Here is a 24396-nt window from a genome sequence, read left to right on the forward strand (position 1 = left end):
GATTATAAATACTCTCCAACCCCAGTGTCGTGTCTCTACTCTCAGAGCACACACCAATTCTGCAGCTCTGCGCATGCCTCCACAAGCCGACAGAGCGTTGGGAGGACCGACGGGCGCTGGGAGGACCAGCGCGCTTGGCCAGTCCGGCGTCACCTCTTGCAGCTTCCCGCCTTCCCCCAACCGTCAACCTCCTTGGTTCGCGTGGTGCACTCCGGGTAAGGGGAGCCGCCATATTACTTCCGCAGATTCGTCAGAAAGTGAAAAAATATTTTTAAAATTTTAATATAATGACACCTTCTCTGGTAACGTCTAAATATAATTAGAATTAAAATCAGACGTATTTATATCGAAACTCATGGATCACCGAACTCCAGGTGAGAATTGGCGACCGAGTCATTTTCTGTTTCTTCTCTCTTTTTTGAAAGGTAAAAGTAGCGCGAGCTCCCAGCCGATGGGAGTCCGAAGCAAAAAAATCCCCCGGAGCGCGGTTAAAAAGTTTTAATTAATTGTTTCTATTGACTGGCGATAAATTTTGAAAAGCGAGAGTTCAAACGAATATATTAAGAAAGAAAAGTCAACGGACGCCTGTCAGCCGTCGGCCGTAGTTTGATTGGCGGCCGATTCCGATCGCGGATTGGCCGAGACCACGACTGGACCCGCCCATGCCCTGTCAATCAAAGGGACAGGTCACTGTTGCAGCCTCTTGTGTTAGGTGCTCCTATCTGCAGGAGGGCTCCTGGACTGTAATGTCAGGAGTAATGATCAATAGACTATGTGTGAAATAAAAACAAGATGCTGGTGATAGTAGGTCGGTTAGCGTCTGTGGAGTGAGAAACAGTTAACAATTCAGGTTGATTGCCTTTGGTATCTTTCAAAGTTTCTAGCATATGCAGTTAATTGGTTTTTCAATTAAAGTTTGTGAAAAGTCTGGACAACAGTCATCCTTTAGATTAACATCTAAAAGTGAATCTTTTTTAGCACAGGAAAACACACCAGGAAAGGCATAACAAACACAAAATGCTGGAGGAACTCAGCAGGTTAGGCAGCATCTATGCAGCGAAATGAACAGTTGACATTTCAAGCCGAGAGCCTTCATCAGGACATCGAGACCCTTGATTAGGACATCGAGTCCAGATGAAGGGTCTCGGCCTGAAACGTTGACTGCTCATTTCCATCCGTAGATGTTGCCTGACCTGCTGAGTTCCTCCAGCTTTTTGTGTGTGTTGCTCCAAGTTTACAGCATCTGCAGTCTCTCTTGTGTCTCCAGAAAAGGCATAATCAAGTCAAAATTTGAGACTGAGCCATGTGTTAGGGGGATTTTCAGGCAGGTAACTAATAGCTTGATGGAAAAGAAGGCTTAAGGGAACAGAGTAAAGTGGAGGAGTTTAGAGAACTTGATAGCTAAAGGCACAATTGTTAATGGTTTGAAACTGGGGAAAGCAGCAGTAGTCACAGTTAAAGATATGTTGATGTCTTCGATAGAGGAGGGAGAGAATGGATGGAGGGATCAGCAAATAGGTGCAAAATTTTAAAAGTGAATCATAGCTAGATGAGGAGATAATGCAGATGAGCAAGCACAAGAGTGACAGTGAATAAAGCTTAGTAATCATTCACATACAAGCAGAGAAACTTTTGTTTCCTTCTCCACAATTGCTATATGACTTGTTGAGTGGTTCCAGTGTTCTGTTTTCATTTAAGATATTTAAGATTTCTAGCACCTGAACATTGTTTGCTTTTGTGTAAGTGGGTTGAAGTAGAGAAAGGAATGCATTTTGAATATGATACTGTGCGAAAAAAAAGGCCATTTTACCTTTTGTAATCGTATAGTCTCTCTGAATGAATTAATCAATTCCATTCCCCTGTTCTTTACACTTAGCCCAGATAATGTTTATTATTTTTTGTGGATATACCAGATTTCCATTAGCGTCTTCTACTATATCTACATCCACCACCTTTTTTAGGTGGGTCTTTCCTTACCATTACAACTTGGGAAGAAATTGCTTTTATGCACCATTTTGCCTCTCATTGAAATTCATATTTATCCACGTGCAACATTGAACACTGCCTTTCCCATTTGGAACAATGGTATATGTTGGGGAGTTTACTATTCCTAAGATAGCAACAACAACTTGTATTAATGTTGTTGAAAATATGCCAAGGCATTTCAAAAGGACAATTGGATACCAAGAGGTCTCTGTACCTTGAGAATCACATGTCGGATCTTCTCAGTGGGGGCATTTTCAGTTGTGGTAGCCAAATGTATAAGAATTGGGAGTGCTCCAAGAACTCCTGCCATTGTTCTGTTCATGGGTTTTCAATGGATGATTGCCACAATTTTTAGCCCTCCACAACAGACATTCTGCACTGGTGTTGAAAGTTATTAAAAGGGTCCTGACTCCATGTCTTATGTTGCTCCTTGTGTTTTCCCTCATGTTTGATCTAATCACCGTCCACCCTGGCACTATCTTTATCCAAAGGTTTAAAGCACCTCTATAAAATTTCCTCCTGGTCTTCTCTGCTCGGAAAAGAATAAATTTCCTTCCAGCTTCTCTGACATGTCCATGTAACTGTAATTGTGCGGCCCTGAATTACTTAAGTAAACTCTTTTGTACCCTCGCCCAAAATATTTGTGTAATTCTTAAATGAGTACACAATCCTCCAGGTTCAGGGTTTTGTATTCTCTGCTTCTGTTTATAATGTGTAGAATACTATTTGCATTATTAACAGCTTTGATTCCATCTTCCAAGAACGTGCACAAACACGCAGGGGGCATAATTTTAAGGTGATTGGAGGAAGGTATGGTGGGGGATGTCGGAGGTACGTTTTTTTTTACAGAGTCTGCCTCCACCACCTCTGCACTGCCGGCCGAAGTAGTGGAGGCAGATCCATTAGGGACATTTAAGAGACTCTTAGATAGGCACATGAATGACAGAAAAATGGAGGGCTATGTGGGAAGGAAGGGTTAGATAGATCTTGGAGCAGGATAAAATGTTGGCACAATATCGTGGGCCAAAGGGTCTGTACTGTGCTTTTTTTTTGTTTCTTGTTTCTTCTCTCTAAAATTCTTTCACTTTCATTGGTCTGTCTCTCTTTATGCTCCTTACCAACATCTTTACACAACATGAGCTCTTTAAAAGCAACAGTCTGCAGACAGGTGGGCTTCAACCATCCACCACTTGTTTTGCATCCAATATTAATATTGGTCCCAGTGTCTTCAGCAAATTAGAGAAAAGCTCACCCTACATTCCATAATTTTGGAATGCATTGCTACTTTGGCCCCATTATTAATGGATCCATGTGATGGTGCTCAGGGTCGGTGGTGGCAGGAAGGTGAAGGAGTTACGGGTGGGAAGCTTCAAGTTGATGTTGCCAGGCGGTCTTTTTAATTTTTTTTCCCTGCAAAGTTTATTGCTAGACTGCCAGACAACCTGTATCTTCAAATAACATGAAATTACTCTTTAACAAAGAAACTAGAATCAAATCTGAATATTCCTCTGATAGCTAACACATTTTTGCTTTTTCTTTTGTATCCACCTTCCCATACCGTTGCCCAGAGCTGGTTTCAATCTTCATGTGCAAACTATGCAATTTGTTTTCCCCGTGTCAAGATGAGCTATTAACTCATGTCTCTGAGAAGCATGCAGAAGAAGGCCATGCGCCAGATGATCTCATTGTCCCATTACGACCTCTTCTGCCATCTGAGAAGGCTGAGAGAACTGAAGAAGGTAGGATCCCAAAGTAATCGTGCCTTACTGTATTCACACAATGTATTTGCTCTCAAATAATTCTTTTCAGATCTTCAATTCTGTTCGATCAATTAACTTATTGAGTTTGGAGTCCCAACTCTGGATTAAAGAATGAATGGATTAAAAGTTAATGCAATTTTGTCAGCTACTGTGAAACCCTTTAAATCTTGACAGAATACATACCTATAAATTGATATTGTGTCAATATTAGTGGTACAAACTGTGGCCCTTGTAATGAACTGATCTGGACAAAACTAGATTGCTGTAGCATTATAGTAACCAGACAAGTTGCTCAGTTGTTCATGGGATGGAATTTTAGAGGCAATCTTTATTTCCAGGAAATTACACTGGATCGAAAGCCTGGAGAGTGCTTCATGGCAAACAGGGCATCTCACTGCAACAGAATTTCCTGAAACCATGAGTTTCCTGTGTCAAAGGAAATTGGTAATGATAAGGTTAGGATCCAGAATGTTAAGTAGTTAACTGCTTTATACAAAATTGCTTTGAATATCAAAATATCATAATTGCCAAGAAACCACAAGGGCGAGAAATTGATAGATTCCTTAATTGTGAAAGAAAAAGAGATTTGGATTTTTATAAAGTTTTTTGCATCCTTTTGATGACTTCTAAATGCACTTTATAAAATCATTTGTTTAAAGGAATGTTGATTGTGGGCTAAGTATAGTCCAGGGGATATCTCTTTCATTGCAATATTTGAAATCTTTTCCATACATCTGAGGGACTACATGGGTCTTCAGTTGAATATGCCATCATACATCTGAAGGTGCTACATTTTCTCAGTCCATATTGCAGTGTCAGCCTTTATGCTAAAATTTCTAAAGTACAACTCACCTCTAGGATGCTTGGAGGGCTGCAAACTGAGTAATTACTGATGTAATCGTGGAATGTTTATAATATTTTTATTCAACAAATTTAAAATGGTGGAGTCTATGTGGAGTAAGTTGTATGAAGAAGGGACTGGCTTTTTTTCATTCTTGACTTTTACTTGGTTTTAATGACTGTGATGAAGTTGTCATTAAAGTTGTAACCACAGAGCTAGAAATCCTGCAGCGAATAACTTGCCATCCTAACTCCCCAAAACCTAGCTACTATCTACAATGCTCAAGTCAGGAGTGTGATGGAGTACTCTTACATTTGCCTGGATAAATGCAGCTTCAACGACACTCCAGGAGCTTGACACCATAGTGACGTAGCAACTTGTCTGGAAGTTACCCCCCCACCAGGCCACACACTATCCTGACCTGGAAATGTATCACCATTCCTGCAAGAAGCTGGGTCAAACTCCTGGAACTCCCTCTCAAACAACATTGTGGTTATTGCCACATCTTACGGACTGTAGCAGTTCATGAAAGGCAGCTCACCACCACCTTCTAAAGGACAATTAGGTGTGGGAAATTATACACTGGCTCAGCCTGCAGAGCCTGCATGCCTCGAGTGAATTAAAAAAAAATAAATTTACCAGGCTAATTCCTGGGGTGAGAGGATTGTCCTGTCAAGAGAAGCTAGATGGTTTGGATCTGTATTCCTTGGAATCTAAAAGAATGAGGGGTGATCTTATTCAACCAAATCCTAAGGGGACTTGACAGGGTAGATTTTGGGACATTTTCACTTGTAGGAGAGTCATGAACAGGGAGGCATAACTACAAAATAAGGGGCTGGTCACTTAAAACTGAGGTGCATAGAAATTTCTTCTCTGAGTGCAATAAATATCTGTAAACCTCTTCCCCGAGGGAGGTGGAGGCCAGGTCATCATATTTTTAAGATGGACATAGATAAATATTTGAAAGATCAAGGAATTGAGGGTAATGGGGAACTAGCACAGAAGAGGAGAGGAGGTAGCATAGATCACCCATGATCATATTGAATGGCAGAGCAGGCCTGCAGGTGGCCTACTCCTGCTCCTATTTTCATTTGTTCTTGAGCCTGAATTTCCCCACTCTATCATTGCTATGGAAGCAATATTAGTTCAATGAGGACAGAAGAGTTTGCCAGAAGCAGTACCAGATGTATCCAAAAATGAAATGCCAACCTTCATTAGGCAAGCTAAAAATGACAGTCACACCCCGCAGTTAGAGCCAAGTGATCCCACAACCAACAGGAAAAATCTCACAGCCTGCTTGCTTTTCCAGTTGATGAATGGTACTTGGATATAAAAATTGATTCTGTGTCTCTCCCTACTGAGGTTGCTTGATTTCTTGGGTGTTTGCAGCACTTTCTTTGTTTGTATGAAAGTAGGGAAGTCTTGCTATAGCTGTACAGGTTGATGCTAAGACCACATAAGAAGTATGATGTACAGTTTTGATCTCTCTTTTTTTCAGGAAGGTAGTTCAAAAAGTTTTCACTGGGTTGTTCCTTGGGGTTAAGGAGTTGACTTAAAGGGAAAATGTAAGCAGCTTGTGCCTAACATCATGGAGTTTAGAATTCCAAAAGATCCTATGGAAGCATGTGAGATTCTGAGGGGGATTGACAAAGTCGTTACTGCAAGGATGTTTCTTCTTGTGGGAAAGCTAAAACCAGTGAGCATAATTTTAAAGGCTGGCTCACTTAAGACCAATGTGAGCGTTTTTTTTCTTGATGGCTGTGAATCTTTGGAATTCTCTTGCCCAAAGAACTGTGGAGACTGAATGATTGAATATATTCATGGCCATGGATAAATTTTTGCTCTGTAAAGGTGTTTAAAAGGTGGAGCTGAGGCCAAGATCAGATTTTATTTTCATATTGAAAGGTTTCATTTTCTGGCCTTCCATGATTACTGAGCGTGAATTTCATTTGAGGAAACAGAGTGACCACCATTTAAAAGCAGCTCTTGTGGCTTTCATTTAAACTAATTGCCAGCTTTTATATGTAGGACTGCATTGGAAAACTTTCACACCAAGACCAATTGCCACTGAAAACACCAATCTAACATTTACTTGACTGGCCAAGGAAATTCTAAGCTTTTTTTCATAAGTGTACCTTTTTATCATGAGGGAGAAAAAGTAAATGTAATTAGTAATATACTAATTGAAATTTCAAATTTCTGCAAATTGATATCAGTCAGGATTTTCTTGGTGAAGCAGTAAACCTGTGTGGTTGTCTGTTCTAATTCTGCTAATGTTTAACTTACCTTGATTAAATCAAAATTTCTCCACTTAGGGAGGCTCAGAAGGTACTTTGGTCATTGTACCTAATAAGGCAGCAGCCTTGCACTGATGTAACAATGAATGTCAAAAACTATACCATATCTGGGCTCAAAAACATGGTATGTAATTGAGTACAGCTGATGTCACAATGAGCAGCCAACTTGTAAGCTATATAAAGGTGCAATGTACCTTAAGACACACACTGTGAACCTCAAGCTTGAACATAGCGATGGGTTGCGGCAAGCGACGGCATAGGCCAAAGCGAGCCAAGGCTTGTGGGGGTCACTCACGTCGATCGCGCCGTCGTGGGGGTGTCAAAAGAAGATGTGGAAAACCAAGAGTTACCAAAAGAAGAGCGTGTGGCAGGCGATGAAAAGATGGTCTAATAGTAAAAGGCCCAGATCAAGAAATATAAACATGAAACAGAACTGACGGTTATTGTAAACAACTACTGGCCTAGAAGACAGCCCATCATCACTTTAACTGTACCACATCAATGTACAGAAAAATAAAATTCTCAAGTAGCTTGAGAGTTCAAAATGAAAATTAGTTTTGTGTGTTTCATGGTATGAAACAATTTAACTAATGATCTATGGTTAGCACACGGAAGATGTTTGTTGTAAAATCTGAGACTTTACTTTCACCAATACAAGTGTGCAGAATTGCTTTCCTTTACTCCTGAGATGCACCCAGGGCAGTGGCATAGATGACTAACTTGCTATTATCGGTGGTCCAATTAACTAAGGAGAAAATAGGGCCCCTTAAAGATCAATGTGGATGCCTATGTGTGGAGCCACAGGAGATAGACAAGGTTTTAAATGAATAGTTCTCGTCTCTACTTACCATGGAGAAGGCCATGGAAGTTAGGGAATTCAGGGAAGAGAATAGTGATGTCTTGAATTGTATCCACATAACAAAAGAGGAGGTGCTGGCAGTCTTAAAGTGCATAAAGATGAATAAAAAAAACCCAGGACCTGACCAAGTCTATCCTGGAAAATTGTGGGAAGCCAGGGAAGAAATTGCTGGGGCCCTAGCAGAGATATTTGTATCAGCATTAGCCATGGGTGAGGTATTGGAAGACTGGGAGGTGATTAATGTTGTGCCTTTTATTTAAGAAGGACTGCAAGGACAAGCCATGGAACTACAGGCCAGTGAGTCTAACATCAGTATTAGGAAAATTACTGGAGAGGATTCTGACAGGCAGGATCCACCTGCATTTGGAAAGGCCAGGACTGATAGGGATAGCATTGCTTTGAGTGTGGGAAATCGTATCTCATGAATTTGAGTTTCTTGAAGAGGTGACCAAGAGGATTGATTAGGGCAGGATGATAGACGTCTATGTGGACTTTAGCAAAGCCTTTGAGGTCCCGCATGGTCGGCTGGCTAGTCTGACCTGATCACATGGGATCCAGGCTGAGCTAGTCAATTAGATACAGATTAGGCTTGGTGGATGGAGTCAGAGGGTGGTAGTGAAGGGTTGTATTTCAAATTGGAGGCTTGTGACCAGGAGTGTGCTGCAGGAATCAGTGCTGGCTCAATTGTTGTTCATCATATATATTAACGCTTTGGATGAGAATATAGTTGGCATGGTTATTAAGTTTGCGAATGACAGCAAAATTGATGTTATAGTGACAGTGAAGATGGTTATTTTAAGATTCTAGCAGGATCTAGAAAAACTGGGAAAGTGGGCCAAGGAATGGCAGGTGGAATTTTAACTCTGACAAATACAAAGTGTTGCATTTTGGTAAAGTAAACCAGGGCAGGACTTGCACAGTAAATGGCAGGGCTCTGGAGAATGTTGTAGAACAGAGAGAACGAGGGGTATAAGTATATAGTTTCCTGAAAGTAGCAACAGTGGTAGACAGGGTGGTGAAGAAGGTGTTGGGCATGCTTTCCTTCATCACTCAGGGCATTGAGTACAACAATTGGGACGTCAGGTTACAACTGAACAGGACGTTGGTGAGGCCACACTTGGAGTATGGTGTGCTGTTCTGGTTGCCAAGCTATAGAAAGGATGTCATTAAACTGGAAAGCGTGCAGAAAAGATTTACAAGGATGTTATCGGGACCAGAGGGCTTGAGTTCTGAGGAGAGACTGGATAGGCTTGGGCTTTTTTTTACCTAGAGCATAGGAGGCTTAGGGGTGACCTTGTAGAGGTTTATAAAATCATGTGGGCCATTCAACTTATCTAAATTGAATGGTTTCAGTCTTTTTCTCAGGGTAGGGGAGTTTAAAACTAGAGGGAATAGGTTTGAGAGGGGGAAAGATTTAAAGGTGATGTGAGGGGCTTTTCATACAGAGGGTGGTGAGTATATTGAATGAGCTGTGAGAGGAAGAGAGAGAAGTGGGAACATTTGCAACAGTTAAAAGGAATTTAGACACGTACATGGATAGGAAAGGTTTAGAGAGTTATGGGCCAAACACGGGCAAATAGGACTAGCTTGGGTAGGCAATTTGGTTAGCATCGACGAGTTGGGCCAAAGGGCCTATTTCTGTGCTGTAAAAAAAAATGTAATCAACCATGCCCAATGTTGCTACTTCTGAAACTTTCTTATTTACAATATCCCTCCAAATTTGATGGTCTCAACGACCTCTTTCTAAGTTGTATCATTCTTTCAAGATTGCTTGGGGGATCAAGAACTAGAGGGCATAAGTTTAAGGTGAGAGGGGAGAGATTTAATAGGAACCTGAGGGGCAACTTTTTCATCCAGAGGGTGGTCAGTATATGGAATGAGCTGCCAGAGGAAGTGATTGAGGCAAGTACATTAACAACATTTAAAAGGTACTTGGACACATCCATGGATAGGAAAAGGGATCTGGGCCAAATGCAGGCAAATTGGACAAGCTTAGACAGGAATCTTGGTCGGCATGCACCAGTTGGGCTGAAGTGCCTGTTTCCATGCTGCATGACTATTACACCCACAGAACATGAGATTCAGTTGATAGGAATTATTGGGCATGAAGAAGTGTACTTGCACTCTGTAGACAGATAAGCCTGAAAGTTAAAATCCAAGGACCTGAACAGTTCCACACCCACATCATTTCCTGTACATCCAATTCTCACCCAGAGTTAAAATCATTAACACAGGCAACCCCATTGTTATAGACATTTGGGTTAAGGAAATTCGTCCTTGCAGAATTCACAAATCACTACCCAAAAATTTGAGATAAAGAATAAAATTTACTCTCACAAAATTTATGTGGGGAAAATAAGTAAATAAATCAGCACAAAATTTATTTTTTTTCAAATCTCGTTTCTTGGAGCACGTGCAGATGATGTGGCTTTGTGTTACGGGAACTTGTGATATAGCCCATTTTCTAACAACGCAACCCAACCACCCCCCATAACATAGGGATCACTGCTGTAATAATTTTTGGTAAATTGGAATATTATTGTCACATGTACCAAGGTACAGTGAACAAATTGTCTTGCATACTGTTCATACAGATCATTTCATTACATCAGTGCATTGAGGTAGTACAAGGTAAAACAATAACAGAATGCAGAATAAAGTGTTACCTTTGCAGAGAAAGTGCTGGTAGACAATAAGGAACAAGGCCTTAATGAGGTAGATTGTGAGATTGTCAAGAGGCCATCTTATCATACTAGGGGGCTGTTCAATAGTCTTTGAACTGCAGGATAGAAGCTGTCCTTGGGCCTGGTGGTACGTGCTTTCAGGATCTTGTCTTCTGCCCAATTGGAATTGGTTTATTATTGTCACCTATACTGAGGTACAATGAAAAACTTGTCTTGCATATTGTTCATACCGATCAATTTATTTTACAGTGCATTGAGGTAGTACAAAGTAAAACAATAACAGAATGCAGAAGAAAGTGTAACAGTTACAGAGAAAATGCAGTGCAGGTAGATAATAAGGTGCAAGATCATAATGAGATAGATATAGTAGCTTTCAACAATCTAAACGTCAGATTAATAAAATTCGTAAACCAGATGGTACCTACACGATAGATCAAGTTCAAATCAACAAATCCTTTCAAGAATTTTATTCTTCTTTATACCAATCAGAATCCCCTGAGGATCCTACATTAATACATGAATTTTTAAGAGATTTGAAGACTCCCCAATTATCTTTAAATGAACGTTCTACATTAGATGCTCCCATTTTCAGAGGAAGAAATAAAGAAAGTAATATTTTCAATGAATTCGGGTAAAGCACCCGGCCCTGACGGATATACAGCTGAATTTTTTAAATCCTTTTCTGATATTCTTGTTCCCTCATTAGCCAACATTTTTAAAGATGCCCTATCAGTGGGTAAACTACCACAATCTTTCTATGAAGCAATTATTTCTTTAATTCTTAAAAAGGATAAAGATCCCACTGATTGTGCATCTTATAGACCTATTTTTTTTATTATATATGTAGATTCCAAAATATTTTCCAAAATATTGGCCTTTAGATTGGAAAAGGTTCTTCCACAAATTATCTCTGAAGACCAGACAGGATTTATTCAGAATCGTTATCTACATTTTAATATTAGGAGATTAATGAATATTATATATACCCCTTCATCCCAAATTCCAGAATGTGTTGTTTCACTAGATGCTGAAAAGGCATTTGACAGAGTCGAATGGGAATATCTATTCAGTACACTTCAAAAATTTAATTTTAGCCCTAAATTTATATCTGTGATTAAAATGATTTATTATGCACCTATGGCTTCAATTCTTACTAATAATCAAAGATCTCCTTTGTTTAGGCTTTTTCGAGGTACTAGACAAGGCTGCCCGTTAAGCCCTTTATTATTTGATATTGCTTTAGAACCCTTGGCTATTGCACTTCGGGATTCTTCAAATATATGTGGCATTACTCGTGGACAGAAGATTCATAAGATATCTCTTTACGCAGATGGCCTGTTACTTTATATTTCTAATCCGGAGGAATCTATCCCCGCAGTACTATCACTATTAGATCAGTTTAGTGTTTTTTTTCTGGCTATAGATTAAATCTTAATAAGAGTAAACTTTTTCCATTAAATATGCAAACCCTAATTTATAGCCAATTACCTTTTAGATTGGTAACTGACCATTTTATGTATTTAGGTGTTAAAATTACCAAGAGACATAAGGACTTATTTAAAGCTAATCTACTACCTTTAATTTGCCAATTATTTACTAAATGGTCCCCACTGTCTTTATCATTGGTAGGCCGAATTAATGTGGTTAAGATGAATATTTTACCAAAATTTTTATATTTATTTCAAGCGATTCCAACTTTTGTTCCGAATTCTTTTTTTGACACTATTGATTCTAAAATTCTTTCATATATTTGGCAGAATAAAAACCCAAGGTTAAGTAAGAAATATTTACAAAAACTAAAAAAGGATGGTGGTATGGCCTTGTCTAAATTTAGATTATATTATTGGGCAATCAATATTAGATATTTAATTTTTTTGGATACAAGACTCAGATGTAATTCAATGCCCCAAATGGGTACACCTTGAGTCCCAATCAGTACTTGAATTTTTGTTAGTTTCTATTTTAGGAACTCCACTCCCTTTTGCACTTACCAAATTAAGTAAACATATGATTAACCCAATTGTTAAACATACAATACGAATATGGTTTCAATTCCATAAATTTTTTGGATTGAATAAATTTAATCTATCAAGTCCCATTCAATCTATTTTTTTCTTTCATCCATCCAGAGTTGACTCAGCTTTTTCCATTTGGAAAAGGAAGGGAATAGTATGTTTTCGTGATTTATTCATTGATAACTGTTTTTCATCCTTTGAACAATTGTCTAACAAATTCAATTTGCCTAGATCACACTTTTTCCAATATTTGCAGATTAGAAATTTTTTTAAAGCTACTATAGCCTCTTTTCCGACACCTTACAAAACTGAAATTATGGAAAAAATTTTCGGTTTTAATCCTTGTCAGAAGGGCTTGATAGCAATAATCTATGACCTAATTGTGAAAATTCATCCAGAACCACTGGACAAAATTAAAAATGAATGGGAAAGCGAACTCCAGACATCTATCCCTACAGAGACTTGGAAGAAAATTCTTCATTTAGTTAATACATCTTCAATGTGTGCCAGACATTCTTCGATACAGTTTAAGGTAGTTCACAGGACCCATATGTCAAAAGATAAGCTAGCTCGTTTTTATCAACATATAAATCCTACATGTGACAGATGTAAATCGAATGTGGCTTCTTTGACACATATGTTTTGGTCCTGTCCTCTTTTGGAAAAATATTGGGAAGATTTTTAACATTATTTCAAATGTCTTGAAGATTGATTTACAACCTCATCCTATCACTGCAATTTTTGGATCACCAAGGATAGAGTCTGGCCATCTATCTGCCTCTGCTAACCGTATGATTGCCTTTGTTACATTAATGGCCAAATGATCCATTTTGCTTAAATGGAAGGATCCAATACCCCCTACTACTTTTCAATGGTTCTCTCAAACTATATCATGTTTGAACTTGGAAAAAATTAGGAGTGGTACTGTTGATCCTTTGCTTAAATTTGAGGAAGTTTGGAGTCAATTTATTCAATATTTTCACATGATATAGATCCCCTTGTAATAACCTTTCAACTTAGAGGAACGGAGTTGACGACATAATATTGCTCTGTTTCTACTGAGAAATTTTAGTCTTTTTTTTCTCTTTTTTTTGTGAAATGTTTTTTGTTTAGCTTAGTTTGGTTTGATATATTGTTTATAATTTTTCTTATTGTTTTGGGGATTTTTTTTCTTTCTTTTATATTTATGTAATAAATCTTTTTCTTTCCTTTATATTCATTCACTAAGAGATCATTGGATCTACAGATTTTTTTATAATTTATTGTTCTTTATGATTATCCATTGCCATGATTGTTCTCCCAATCTCTTTGTATTACATGTACAAACATTGATGTTATATATTAATCTGTATTAATTTGAAAACTAATAAAAAGATTGAAAAAGAAAGAAAGAGAGAGATTGTGAGGTCAAGAGTCCATGTTAACTATATATTTTAACTGTATATCTTTCTTTGATGGAATCAAGTCATTTATACTGGTATGAGAACTTTTTCCAAAGTCTATGTAATCCTGGACAATTCTGACTATTCTGTCTCCTGTGTTTTAATTTAGTGACAGTAGCTGCAAAGAGAAAAAGGGGAAGACCCAAAGGTTCAAAGAAGAAATTCTATGCTGAAGCGGAGGAGTCAGGAGATGCCAGTAACTGCAGTCTGAGTACAGAGGGTAAACTTGACCAAGAGGAGGAAGACTTAGAAGAGTCCGACAGTTTGGATTGTAGAAAATGCAGTCGGAAATTCTCAAATAGGAGGCAGCTACGGAAGCACCGTTGCTTTGTTGTACTGAAGGATGACGGAGGGGAAGAAGAAGAAGTAGAAGATGGTAATACCCATTTATCACCAAATATCACACTGGTTTAATATTGTACTTTCACATTGTGGGATTTTTTTTCAACCACATATGGTTTGATTTTATTCATCATTTATGGGTGTGCAAGGCTGAACAGGAAACTCAACATTTTCACTGTGAGAAATAGTTGAGTAAGTCAACTATAACAACTTTAAAGCTCATTTGAAAATCTCCCCTGACATTCATTATACAGTGCCAGCCTAAAGTGAGTGCTAGAATCCCAGTTTCAGGACTCAACCTCTTGAGGCTTGAGGGCACTTGTAAATTGTCCATCCAAAATTAGGTCATGGTCTGAACCAAATATAGACTCCATTAAGTATAAAATTAGGGTTGTTCTGATTCCCTTCAATAAAATTTGATTGTAATAAGCAAGGCAGTCGTCACGAATTGTGATTATTCTTCTTCCTCGGACTTTCCTTTATACTGTCGCTGAGGCAAGTGACTTGCCTTTTGTGCTCCTTGAAACTGAGAGCTGCATTGGGAGATCACAAGACAAAGGAGCAGAAGTAGGCCATTTGGCCCATCGAGTCTGCTCCATGAGCTAAACTAATACTATTCCTAGCTAGCTCCAATTTCCGGCCTTATCCCCATATCCCTTGATACCTTGACTAATTAGATACCTATCAATCTCCTCCTTAAACACCCCCAATGATCGGGCCTCCACAGCTGTACGTGGCAAAGAATTCCATAATTTCACTGCCTCTGGCTAAAGAAATTTCTCCTCATTTTTGTTTTAAACTGGTACCCTCTAATTCTAAGACTGTGCCCTCTCATCCTGGACTCACCCACCAGGGGAGACACCTTAACCACATCTACTCTGTCCAGTCCTTTCAACATTCTAAATGTTTCTATAAGGTCCCCTCTCATGAGGCATGACAGACAGCTGCAGCCTGCACAAACAACCATTAACACTTGGTCTACAAAGTTCTTTTGACTGCAGAGGTAACATAATTTCCCCGATTTACTTCTGGCACCAGCACTCAACCAGAATCACCTGTAATCTCATAACGGTCAAGTACACAAAGTCTGGTTTTTTTTTATTCCTTTCTCTAAGGCATGGGTACTTGGGCTAATTGTAACATCTGTACTATCTTGCTTGGGATGTTCTTTCAATAAATGGCTGTTATGTTTCAATGCTAGAGTCCTTTGAGGTACCGTTTGACCTACTGCTCTCTATTCTGCTGCAGGTAGACTTAAATTTTAGTCTGGTTAAGCAAAGGTATAAAGCCTGGGACTGTACCCATTTTGAACAGCTCTATACCAAATTGGATGATTACATTTGGATGGGAACAGCTACACTACAATTAATTTGCCTTTGGACAGGCAAAATTCTAGTCCTATAGAAGTTCTCATATGTTCTGAAATTTCTTGTTTGTGGCTGGTTTATGAGGACTTGATCATGCTCGGTTGCAGCATTATTGAAGAAAAAATACCTTGGTTGTATAGAGGCAAGTAGTTGAGAGGATGATCAGTAGCTCAGAAGTGATCAGTGGTGAGCAAAAGAGAAAATAAAAGGAGAGGAGAGAAGTAAAATAGGTAATTGCTCCAAAATAGCTGGGAACATAAAGACAAACTCTGCTTGTGTGTTGTGGAGAACGGTGTGACAAAACATCTGATGATGTGGTCAGGATTGAATTCGATACATTAGTTTACTTTCTCTCTCCCTCTCTCTCTCTAGATAAAATGGACCCTGAAGTAGAGTTGGATGATGAAAGAGAGAGGGCAGTAAAGAGACCACGTTGGCAAAAAAATGAAAAGATGACATACAAGGATGTTGATCAAAATGCAGGAGGAAAGAAACCAATTATCAGCGTGGTTCTCACAGCACATGAAGCTATCCCAGGTGAGCAGCAATGATTAGGTACCGTGGCTCATATCTCAGCGTATTTGATTTTCATTGAATAATTTTAGAAAGCCACAGTTATAATGTAGCCCTTTAGGCTAATCCATGCAATGGCCAAAAAGGCAATGCTTTTTGCTAATGATAGATGCACAAATGTTCCAACTACAGTGAATGTGGAACAGCAAAAAAACAAAGAACATAACTGGAAAAACATGATTTGTACTTTTTGACTAGATTTATGTACGTTCCACATGGAACTTTAATATTATTTTTAAAAATAGAAAGAAGTGAGCCAATATGTTGGTGCTTGAATGTCTTGAATGACCGCAAAATATTTTGCAATATGAGTTCAGTACGTAGTGAGCTCTTTGTGTTTAATTGGTTTATTATTGTCACATGTGCTGAGGTACAGTGAAAAACTTGCCTTGCATACCGTTCATACAGATCAATTCATTACAACAGTGCATTGAGGTGGTACAAGGTGAAATAATAACAGAATGCAGAATAAAGTGTCACAGTTACAGAGAAAGTGCAGTGCAGGTAGACAAGGTGTAAGGCCATAACAAGGCAAATTGTGAAGTCAAAAGTCCATCATCGTACTAGGGAACCTTTCAATAGTCTTATAACAGCCGGGTAGAATCTGTCTTTGAGCCTGGTGGTATGTGCTTTCAGGCTTTTCTATCTTCTGCCCAATGAGAGGGGGCTAAGGGAGAATGTCCGAGGTGGGGTGGGGTCTTTGATTATGTTGGCTGCTTTACCGAGACAGCGAGAAGTGTAGACAGAGTCCATGGAGGGGAGGCTGGTTTATGTCATGTGCTGAGCTGTATCCACAACTCTCTGCAGTTTTTTGCAGTCACAACTCTCTGCAGTTTCTTGCACCCACGCCAAGCTGTGATGCATCCAAATAAGGTGCTTTCTATGGTGCATTGATAAAAATTGGTGAGGTTCAAAGGGAACATGCCAAAGTTCTTTAGCTTCCTGAGGAAGTAGAGGCACTGGTGAGCTTTCTTGGCCATGACATCTATGTGGTTGGACCAGGACAGGCAATTGGTGATGTTTACTCTTATGAACATGAAGCTCTCAACCCTCTCGACCTCTGCACCGTTGATGTAGACAGGAGCGTGTTCAATGCCCCTCTTCCTGAAGTCAATGACCAGCTCTTCTGCTTTGCTGACATTGAGGGAAAAGTTGTTGTCATGACACCATGTCACTAGGCTCCCTTTTTCCTTCCTGTACTCCGACGCATTGTTATTTGAGATATGGCCCACTATAGTGGTATCAGCTGCAAACTTGTAGATGGAATGAGAGCAGAATCCGACCACACAGTTGTGAGGGTATAGGGAGTAGAGTAGGGGGCTGAGGACACAGCCTTGTTTAAAGAATGGGAATGTCAATAAAACAGGGGTCTAAGCAAGAACTAAACGGGAGCAAAGACTACAAAGCCAGTATGATGAAGGCTATTCTCCTATGCAGCTCAGCCATCTGTAGAATCCTCTGACTGCTTCTTATGATTCCAGAACTTTTGTTTCTAAAATTTCAAATATGTGGGACTTCAGAGGTTGATCACTGTGTTAAAAGGAGTCCACCATGTTTTCTATTTAAATTAAAATCAGATTTGGGATGGTGACTTGCCAAGTTTAAAAGAAGCAGAGTAATAATAATGGGATAAAGGGAAATAGCTCCCTAGGATCAGATGGTTTACATTCCAATATGTTAAAGGAAACAGTTGAGAATTTGCAAATCCCTCATTATAACCTTCCAAGATTCTCAATTCGGCAAATGTTACTTAATTTGAAAAATTGCCCATATCCCTCGGCTATTTAAGAAAGTTGAGTGAGGGAAAACAGGGAATTATAGATCAATTAATCTAACATCTGTTGTTGAGAAATTGTTTTTATAATTAAGGATTGAATAACTGAATGTACTCTATATGTTCATATAATGGATTTTTACCTCAACATGGATTTTTAAAGTGTAGGTCATGAAAGTCAAACTTGATTTTTTTTTAAGTGCCTAAATTGATAAGGGACTGTCCATGGATGGTATTTATATGGACTTCTGAGGCATTAATTTATATTCTCTTAAGACAGTGTTAACTAAAGTGGAAGCTCATGGAACTGAAGACAGATTGCAGAAGTTGGATGATCAACCAGGAGTCAGTGTAGGTACAATAGGCAGATTATCTCATTAGCAGGTGAATGGTGGTATTCCACAAAGATTTTTGCTGTGGCTGTAACTATTCATCACTTCTATAAACAACTGAGATGATTTCCTTCTTAAAGATAGGCTACTGTTACAAGTAGTGGTGAGATATTATTAGATTAAATGAATGGTAAAGCAATAGAAATTAGTTTGCAATGTAAGCAAGTGTGAGTCATCCACTTTTGACCAGGATAGACCACAATACTGTTGGAATAGTAAAAAGTTAAAAACAGTGAATATCAAATGGTCTGTGTGTGTAGATAATTAAAAATGAATTATATAAAAAAATCGAATGAACTCGTGGTCGGGCCCATCCTAGGAGGCTAAAGAAATTTTGTTTGTCCCCTTTGACTCTCACCAACTTTTACCGATGCAGCATAGAAAGCATCCTATCAGGATGTATCACGGCTTGGTATGGCAACTGCTCTGCCCAGGACTGCAAGAACCTGCAGAGAGTTGTGGACACAGCCCAGCACATTACGGATACCAGTCTCCCCTCCTGGGACTCTGTCTTTACCTCTCATAAAGCAGCCAGTATAATCAAAGACCCCACCCACCCGGGACATTCTCTCTTCTCTCCTCTTCCATCGGGTAGAAGATACAGGAGCCTGAGGGCACGTACCACCAGACTTAAGGACAGCTTCTACCGCACAGTGATAAGACTATTGAACAGTTCCCTTATACAATGAGATGGACTATGACCTATGACCTCATACCTCACGATCTACCTTGTCGTTACCTTGCACCTTATTGCACTGCACTTTCTCTGTAGCTGTGACACTTTACTCTGTACTGTTATTGTTTTTTTTACCTGTACTACATCAATGCACTCTGTACTAACTTGATGTAACTGCACTGTGTAATGAATTGACCTGTAAGATCGGTTTGTAAGACAAGTTTCTCACTGTACCTTGGTACAAGTGACAATAATAAACCAATACCAATACCAAAAATGCTGGTCTTCTCGGGACTAGTTAGGAGCACACCGTGAGTGCTGCGAGTGGTTATGGGCATAACAGTGTAGAAGCAAACTACTTGGCAGGCACGTAGGTTTGATTTATCAGAATGATACCTGGACTGGAATGAAATTGAGAAGAAGTTATGATTTTCCTGTAACTTAGATGGTTAAGGGATGATTTGATAAAAGTTTTCAAGCTGTTAAAAGGAACTGGCAAGGAAGGTAGAGAAAAATTATTCTTCTAGCGGGGATAATTTTGTGATGTGAGCCAAAATTTTAAACCAGACTTTTCAGGAATGAAGCTATGAAATTTCAAAATTGGTGACTATCTGGAACACTCTTATTTGTTTGGCAACTGATTCTGTACTTTAAAGTTCAGAGTTGGTAGATTTTTGTTTGAAAGAACTAGAAGTGCTTTAGGATGTGGGTCCAAAGGCAAGTTAATGGCCACAGATCAACCACCACTTCAAGGCATTCTGCAGAACTGACTGGAGGGGATAAAAACTTATTGCTGTTCCTTTATCCCAAATAGCGTCAAGGACGATTCTTGTCTCACCTCGTAACTGCTACTCTGTGTGGCAACATGAAATATTGTTTTTGTGTATTCCAGGTGCCACTAAAATTATTCCTATCGAGGCCACTCCAGCTGAGAAAACTCCAGCAGCTGAGCCTGAAAGTATTGGCCAAGAATCAGCTCTGCGAAAGGGTTACCAGGAATATGCTATCCAACAGGCACCATTGGAGCTGGCCCAGAATTCTTTCAGGCAAGTGCAATTTGCAGAAAAAAATAGCTTCAAATGGCACATACTCATTTGCCTCATTTTTCATGAAATTAACCAAAAAAGAACACAGCCAAGTCAGTTGTGTGCCCTGTCTGTAATTAGTTTTCCTGACTCTATTATATATTGATGGGCATTTGGGTTTGGGAAGGATCAACGGGACTTTGCCGATGTTCTTGCTGTTGTCAGTTTAGCAACTCTCTGCTGAGAGGGAAATGTGATAGAATGGGGTTACTGATATCGAATCACAAGGGGAGTGGTGCAGACAGTTGGCATTTATTCATTCAAATCTTAAAATACAGTAAAGAACCTTTACATTTTGGAACATAATAATTTGAGGCATGATATCCAATATGTATCACATGTTTATGAAGAAAAGGTGATTGTGATCCTTGTTCCCAAACATCTTAACCACTGCAGTTTTCTTCATACCATATCCAAACTTGTTAAAGATTAATATGATGATTCACTAACCATTTCAATTTCAATCTCAATTTTTTTTTATCAGTCAGCTGTAAGGACAATAGAAGGCATCCAGTTTGTAGTTTCCTTAAAGGTTCATGAGTAATTTGATGAAGCATTATCTGAAGCACATATGATACTAGTGCAGTTTACAAAACAATTGGTCATGCTTCTGATAGAATTATGTGTTCAGATTTAGCTTCCTCTTCTGAAGAATAAAGCAGAGAATAGAAGGACCTAGGAGTACAGGTACATGCTTCCCTGAAAGTGGCGTCACAAGTAGACAGGGTAGTGAAGAAGGCTTTAGGTATATTGGCCTTCATCAGTCAGGACATTGAGTATAGAAGTTGGGATGTTAAGTTGCAGTTGTACAAGACGCTGGTGAGGCCGCATTTGGAATATTGTGTTCAGTTTTGGTCACTCTGCTAGAGGAAAGATGCCATTAAGCTGGAAAGAGTGCAGAGGAGATTTACGAGGATGTTGTCAGGACTTGGGGGACTGAGTTATGGAGAGAGGTTGAGCAGGTTGGGACTTTTTTCATTGGAGCATAGGAGAATGATGGGTGTTACTATAGAGTTGTATAAAATTATGAGGGGCATAGGGTGAATGCACACAGTCTTTTTCCCAGGATTGGGTAGTCAAGAACTAGAGGACATAGGTTTAAGGTGAGAGGAGGGAGATTTAATAGGAACCTGAGGGGCAACTTTTTCATTGAGAGTGTGGTCAATATATAGAATGAACCGCCAGAGGAAGTGGTTGAGGCAGGCACATTAACAACATTTAAAAGTTACTTGGACAGATAGTGGGTAGGAAAGGTTCAGAGGGATATGGGCCAAACGCAGGCAAATGATACTAGCTTAGATGGGAATCCTGATTGGCATGGACCAGTTGGGCCGAAGGGTCTGTTTCCGTGCTGTATGATTCTATGACTCCAATGATAACTTGAAAAAGGTACAGAGGAGGCCCATGATGTTAACTTTCAGTTTAAAGTTTGGTTACCCAAATAGTTTTGAAGGACATGACCTATGTACTTCAGAGGTGTAGACTTGGAGATGTTCAATCAAGGTTTATAAGATAATAAAAGAATTGGACTGCATATGTGAAAACAAATTGCTTGAAATGGGTGGATTATAAAAAATCACTTGAGTTGAAGGCAGATTAGGTTAGATGTTTTTGCAAATGGAAGATGATTCTATTTCTGATATGGAAGGATATCATCTTGTACAAGAGCTGTGTCTAAATGTTAATTCATGCTTGAGTGAGTCCTGGCCCAATTTTGATTGTTTTAGTTTCCTTCTATAAGCTTTGAGTTTCTGCAACTCTCCCAGGCACTTCAGGCTTTCCAGGTGGGTTAAGGACATTATTTGTTGTGATGCTAAAGGCAAAAGATTTACCAGCAGTTATCTTGCTAATTATCGTTATTTTAAAAAAAATGAAAAATGCTAAAAATTTTTGGAACTGTCTTCATTATAAGTGAAGAGGGTAAAATACTAGTATAAAAATAAATGCAGCAGAGGAAGTTGCAGGGTTTAGTATGAGAAAATTAGGTGTCATGGGAATTTAATACAAAAGGGCAGGAAGTGTGCAGAAACCTAGATATGGGAATTCTGCTCTTTTTAGGGAAAGTACAAGCAGCGCAGATAGTTAGAGCTGCTGCATCAGAGCTCCAGCGGCCCAAGTTCACTCCCGACTTCTAGTGCCAACTGTGTGGAGTTTGCATATGCTACCTATGACCACATAAGTTTCCCCTGGGTGCTCTGGCTTACTCCCACTTCCTAAAGATGTGTGGATTGGTAGATTAATTGGTCATTGTAAATTGCTTCTACTGTATAGGGGAAAGGTACAATCTGGAGGAGCTGACGGGAATGTGAGGAGAATAGGTTACAGGGAACATTAGTGGGGGAAATGGGATTGCTCTGTGAGCCTGCATTGACTTGATGGATCAAAAATGGTCACCTGTTATGTCATAAGGAAATATGAATATTAGAAATATCTTTTCATTAGATAACCAGGGAGATTGGAGTAAAAGTAAGAAATTACAGATCCTTTAGTTTTGAGGAATTTAGTAAACTCTATGAAGAGCAAAATGTATAGAGAAATGAGCTGATCATGGAGAGTCAGTGTGCGGTTATGAAAGATCAATCATTTTTGATGCATATAGTTAACTTTTTGAAGTTATAAACTCTTGATGTGTATTTATGCTGATACATGGATTTCCAGAAGACATGTGATTAGATTTTGTAGGGAATTGAAGGTCACCTTGCAACATTTCTGCAATTATTTGAAGGGTAGAAATGGGACTAAAAGGGAAAGGCCTCAAGCTGGTAAGGTTTGACAAGTAGCAATTCCCAAGGTCCTGCTTTGGGCTTCAGATTTTCATTGTGATTATTTATGTATGGAATGATCTTTCTTGATGGCACACAAACAAAAGCTTTTCACTGTATCTTGGTACATGTGACAGTAATAAACCAATACCAACACCAAATGGCCAAAATAAAGGAAAAGGGTTGTAGATCAAAGTTTTCGGGTGACACAGTAAGTCTGAAGATGGGAAGAAAATTACAAATAGCCATAGATTGAGGCTAAATTTAACCTAACTCACAAAATTTACAGAGACACGAGAGACTGCAGATGCTGGAATCTGGAGCAAGAGCAAGCTGCTAGAGGAACTCAACGTGTCAGGGAGCATCTGTGGAGGGAAAGAGATGGTCAGTTGGCAGTACAGTTCCACCAAAGTTGGCAATATAATGATACACAGTTAAGAGGGAGGGCCTTGAGAGTTTTTACCATAGGGCCTGGATCACTGGAAATCTCCTGTTGATTGCAATCTGTTATATTATGTTGATGAATCTATACTAATCCTCACTGAGCACCACTTGGAGGAATACACTGGAAATAGCAAAGGCACTTAATGTACTCTGGCTGAGGACTTTAATGTTTATCAACAAGAGGGGCTGAGTCGCACCACTAGTGACACAAGCAGGCTGAACTGTCAGATTGGGTTTATGGAAAAGGATGATTGAATCAACATGAGAAAAAAAATTGATTTTATACTCATCAGTATAGTTTTAGATGTAACCATTGAAGTCTGGTTTGATAGAAGTGACCACCGCACAGTCCATATGTGGAAATGCCCTGTTATGTCCTGTTTTCCCTTTTAAGGAATACACAATATCCCATTGTGTAATGCTAGCATTGTGCTCAGTAGAAGAGATTAAGAACAGTCGGGCAGCTCAGAACTGGGAATCCATTTAAATGCTATGGGCCATTCACGGTACCAAAATTGTGTTCCATCCCAATCTATAATCTCATAGCCCAATAATTAGCATCTCATTTAGTCTACCCTCAGTTGCAGATAATATGATGTAACATTTCGATTACAGTACTATCAAGGGCAGTTGCTTTTCAATAATCAGCTTGCTGACTCTGTTTATTTAAGCCAGGACCACTTGCCTCTAGATCTCCAAGTATAGTCCAAACATGAACAATTGAGTGAAACTCCTGGTGTGAAATAAGAATCACTCTCCCCAATATGATGGGAGCATTTGACCAAGAGTTGTGTCAAAGAGACGTAGAAAACTTGAACTCAAGGGGAAATTAGGGTGGGTGGGGCATTTACTTTTGGATGGAATTGCATCTAACAGATCACCAGGTGGTGTGTTTGTTGGTGATCAATCATCTCAGCCTCATGACATTGCTCAGAGCAATGACCCAAGCCCAAGCAATTTTAGCTGCTTTATCAGTGATCTTCCTTCCATCTGAAAATCAGAAGTGCAGTTTATTCAACAATGGATGCATTATGGCAACTTGCCAAGGCTTTTTCAACATCAAATGCTGAATCCAGAATATCTTCTGCCTAAAAGGA

At 39.2% G+C, this 24396-nt stretch overlaps 1 protein-coding gene across 2 annotated transcripts in view; it reads left to right on the forward strand.

Moving 5' to 3' along the window:
* The first annotated feature begins 225 nt into the window (after window positions 1-225).
* LOC127574231 (zinc finger protein ZFAT-like) overlaps window positions 226-24396 on the forward strand; it is an 88399-nt gene continuing 64228 nt past the window's right edge. The window contains exons 1-5 of one of the 2 annotated variants that reach the window (XM_052023052.1): window positions 226-374; window positions 3555-3725; window positions 13994-14260; window positions 15966-16130; window positions 19901-20054. In XM_052023052.1, coding sequence (XP_051879012.1) covers window positions 356-374; window positions 3555-3725; window positions 13994-14260; window positions 15966-16130; window positions 19901-20054 — 776 coding nt within the window. In that variant the 5' untranslated portion in view covers window positions 226-355. Of the gene's footprint in view, window positions 375-727; window positions 851-3554; window positions 3726-13993; window positions 14261-15965; window positions 16131-19900; window positions 20055-24396 lie in introns of those variants that run through there. The other variant, XM_052023053.1, reaches the window with a different exon arrangement.

This window comes from Pristis pectinata, chromosome 9 (genome assembly GCF_009764475.1).
Source record: "Pristis pectinata isolate sPriPec2 chromosome 9, sPriPec2.1.pri, whole genome shotgun sequence".
Classification (NCBI taxonomy): domain Eukaryota; kingdom Metazoa; phylum Chordata; class Chondrichthyes; order Rhinopristiformes; family Pristidae; genus Pristis; species Pristis pectinata.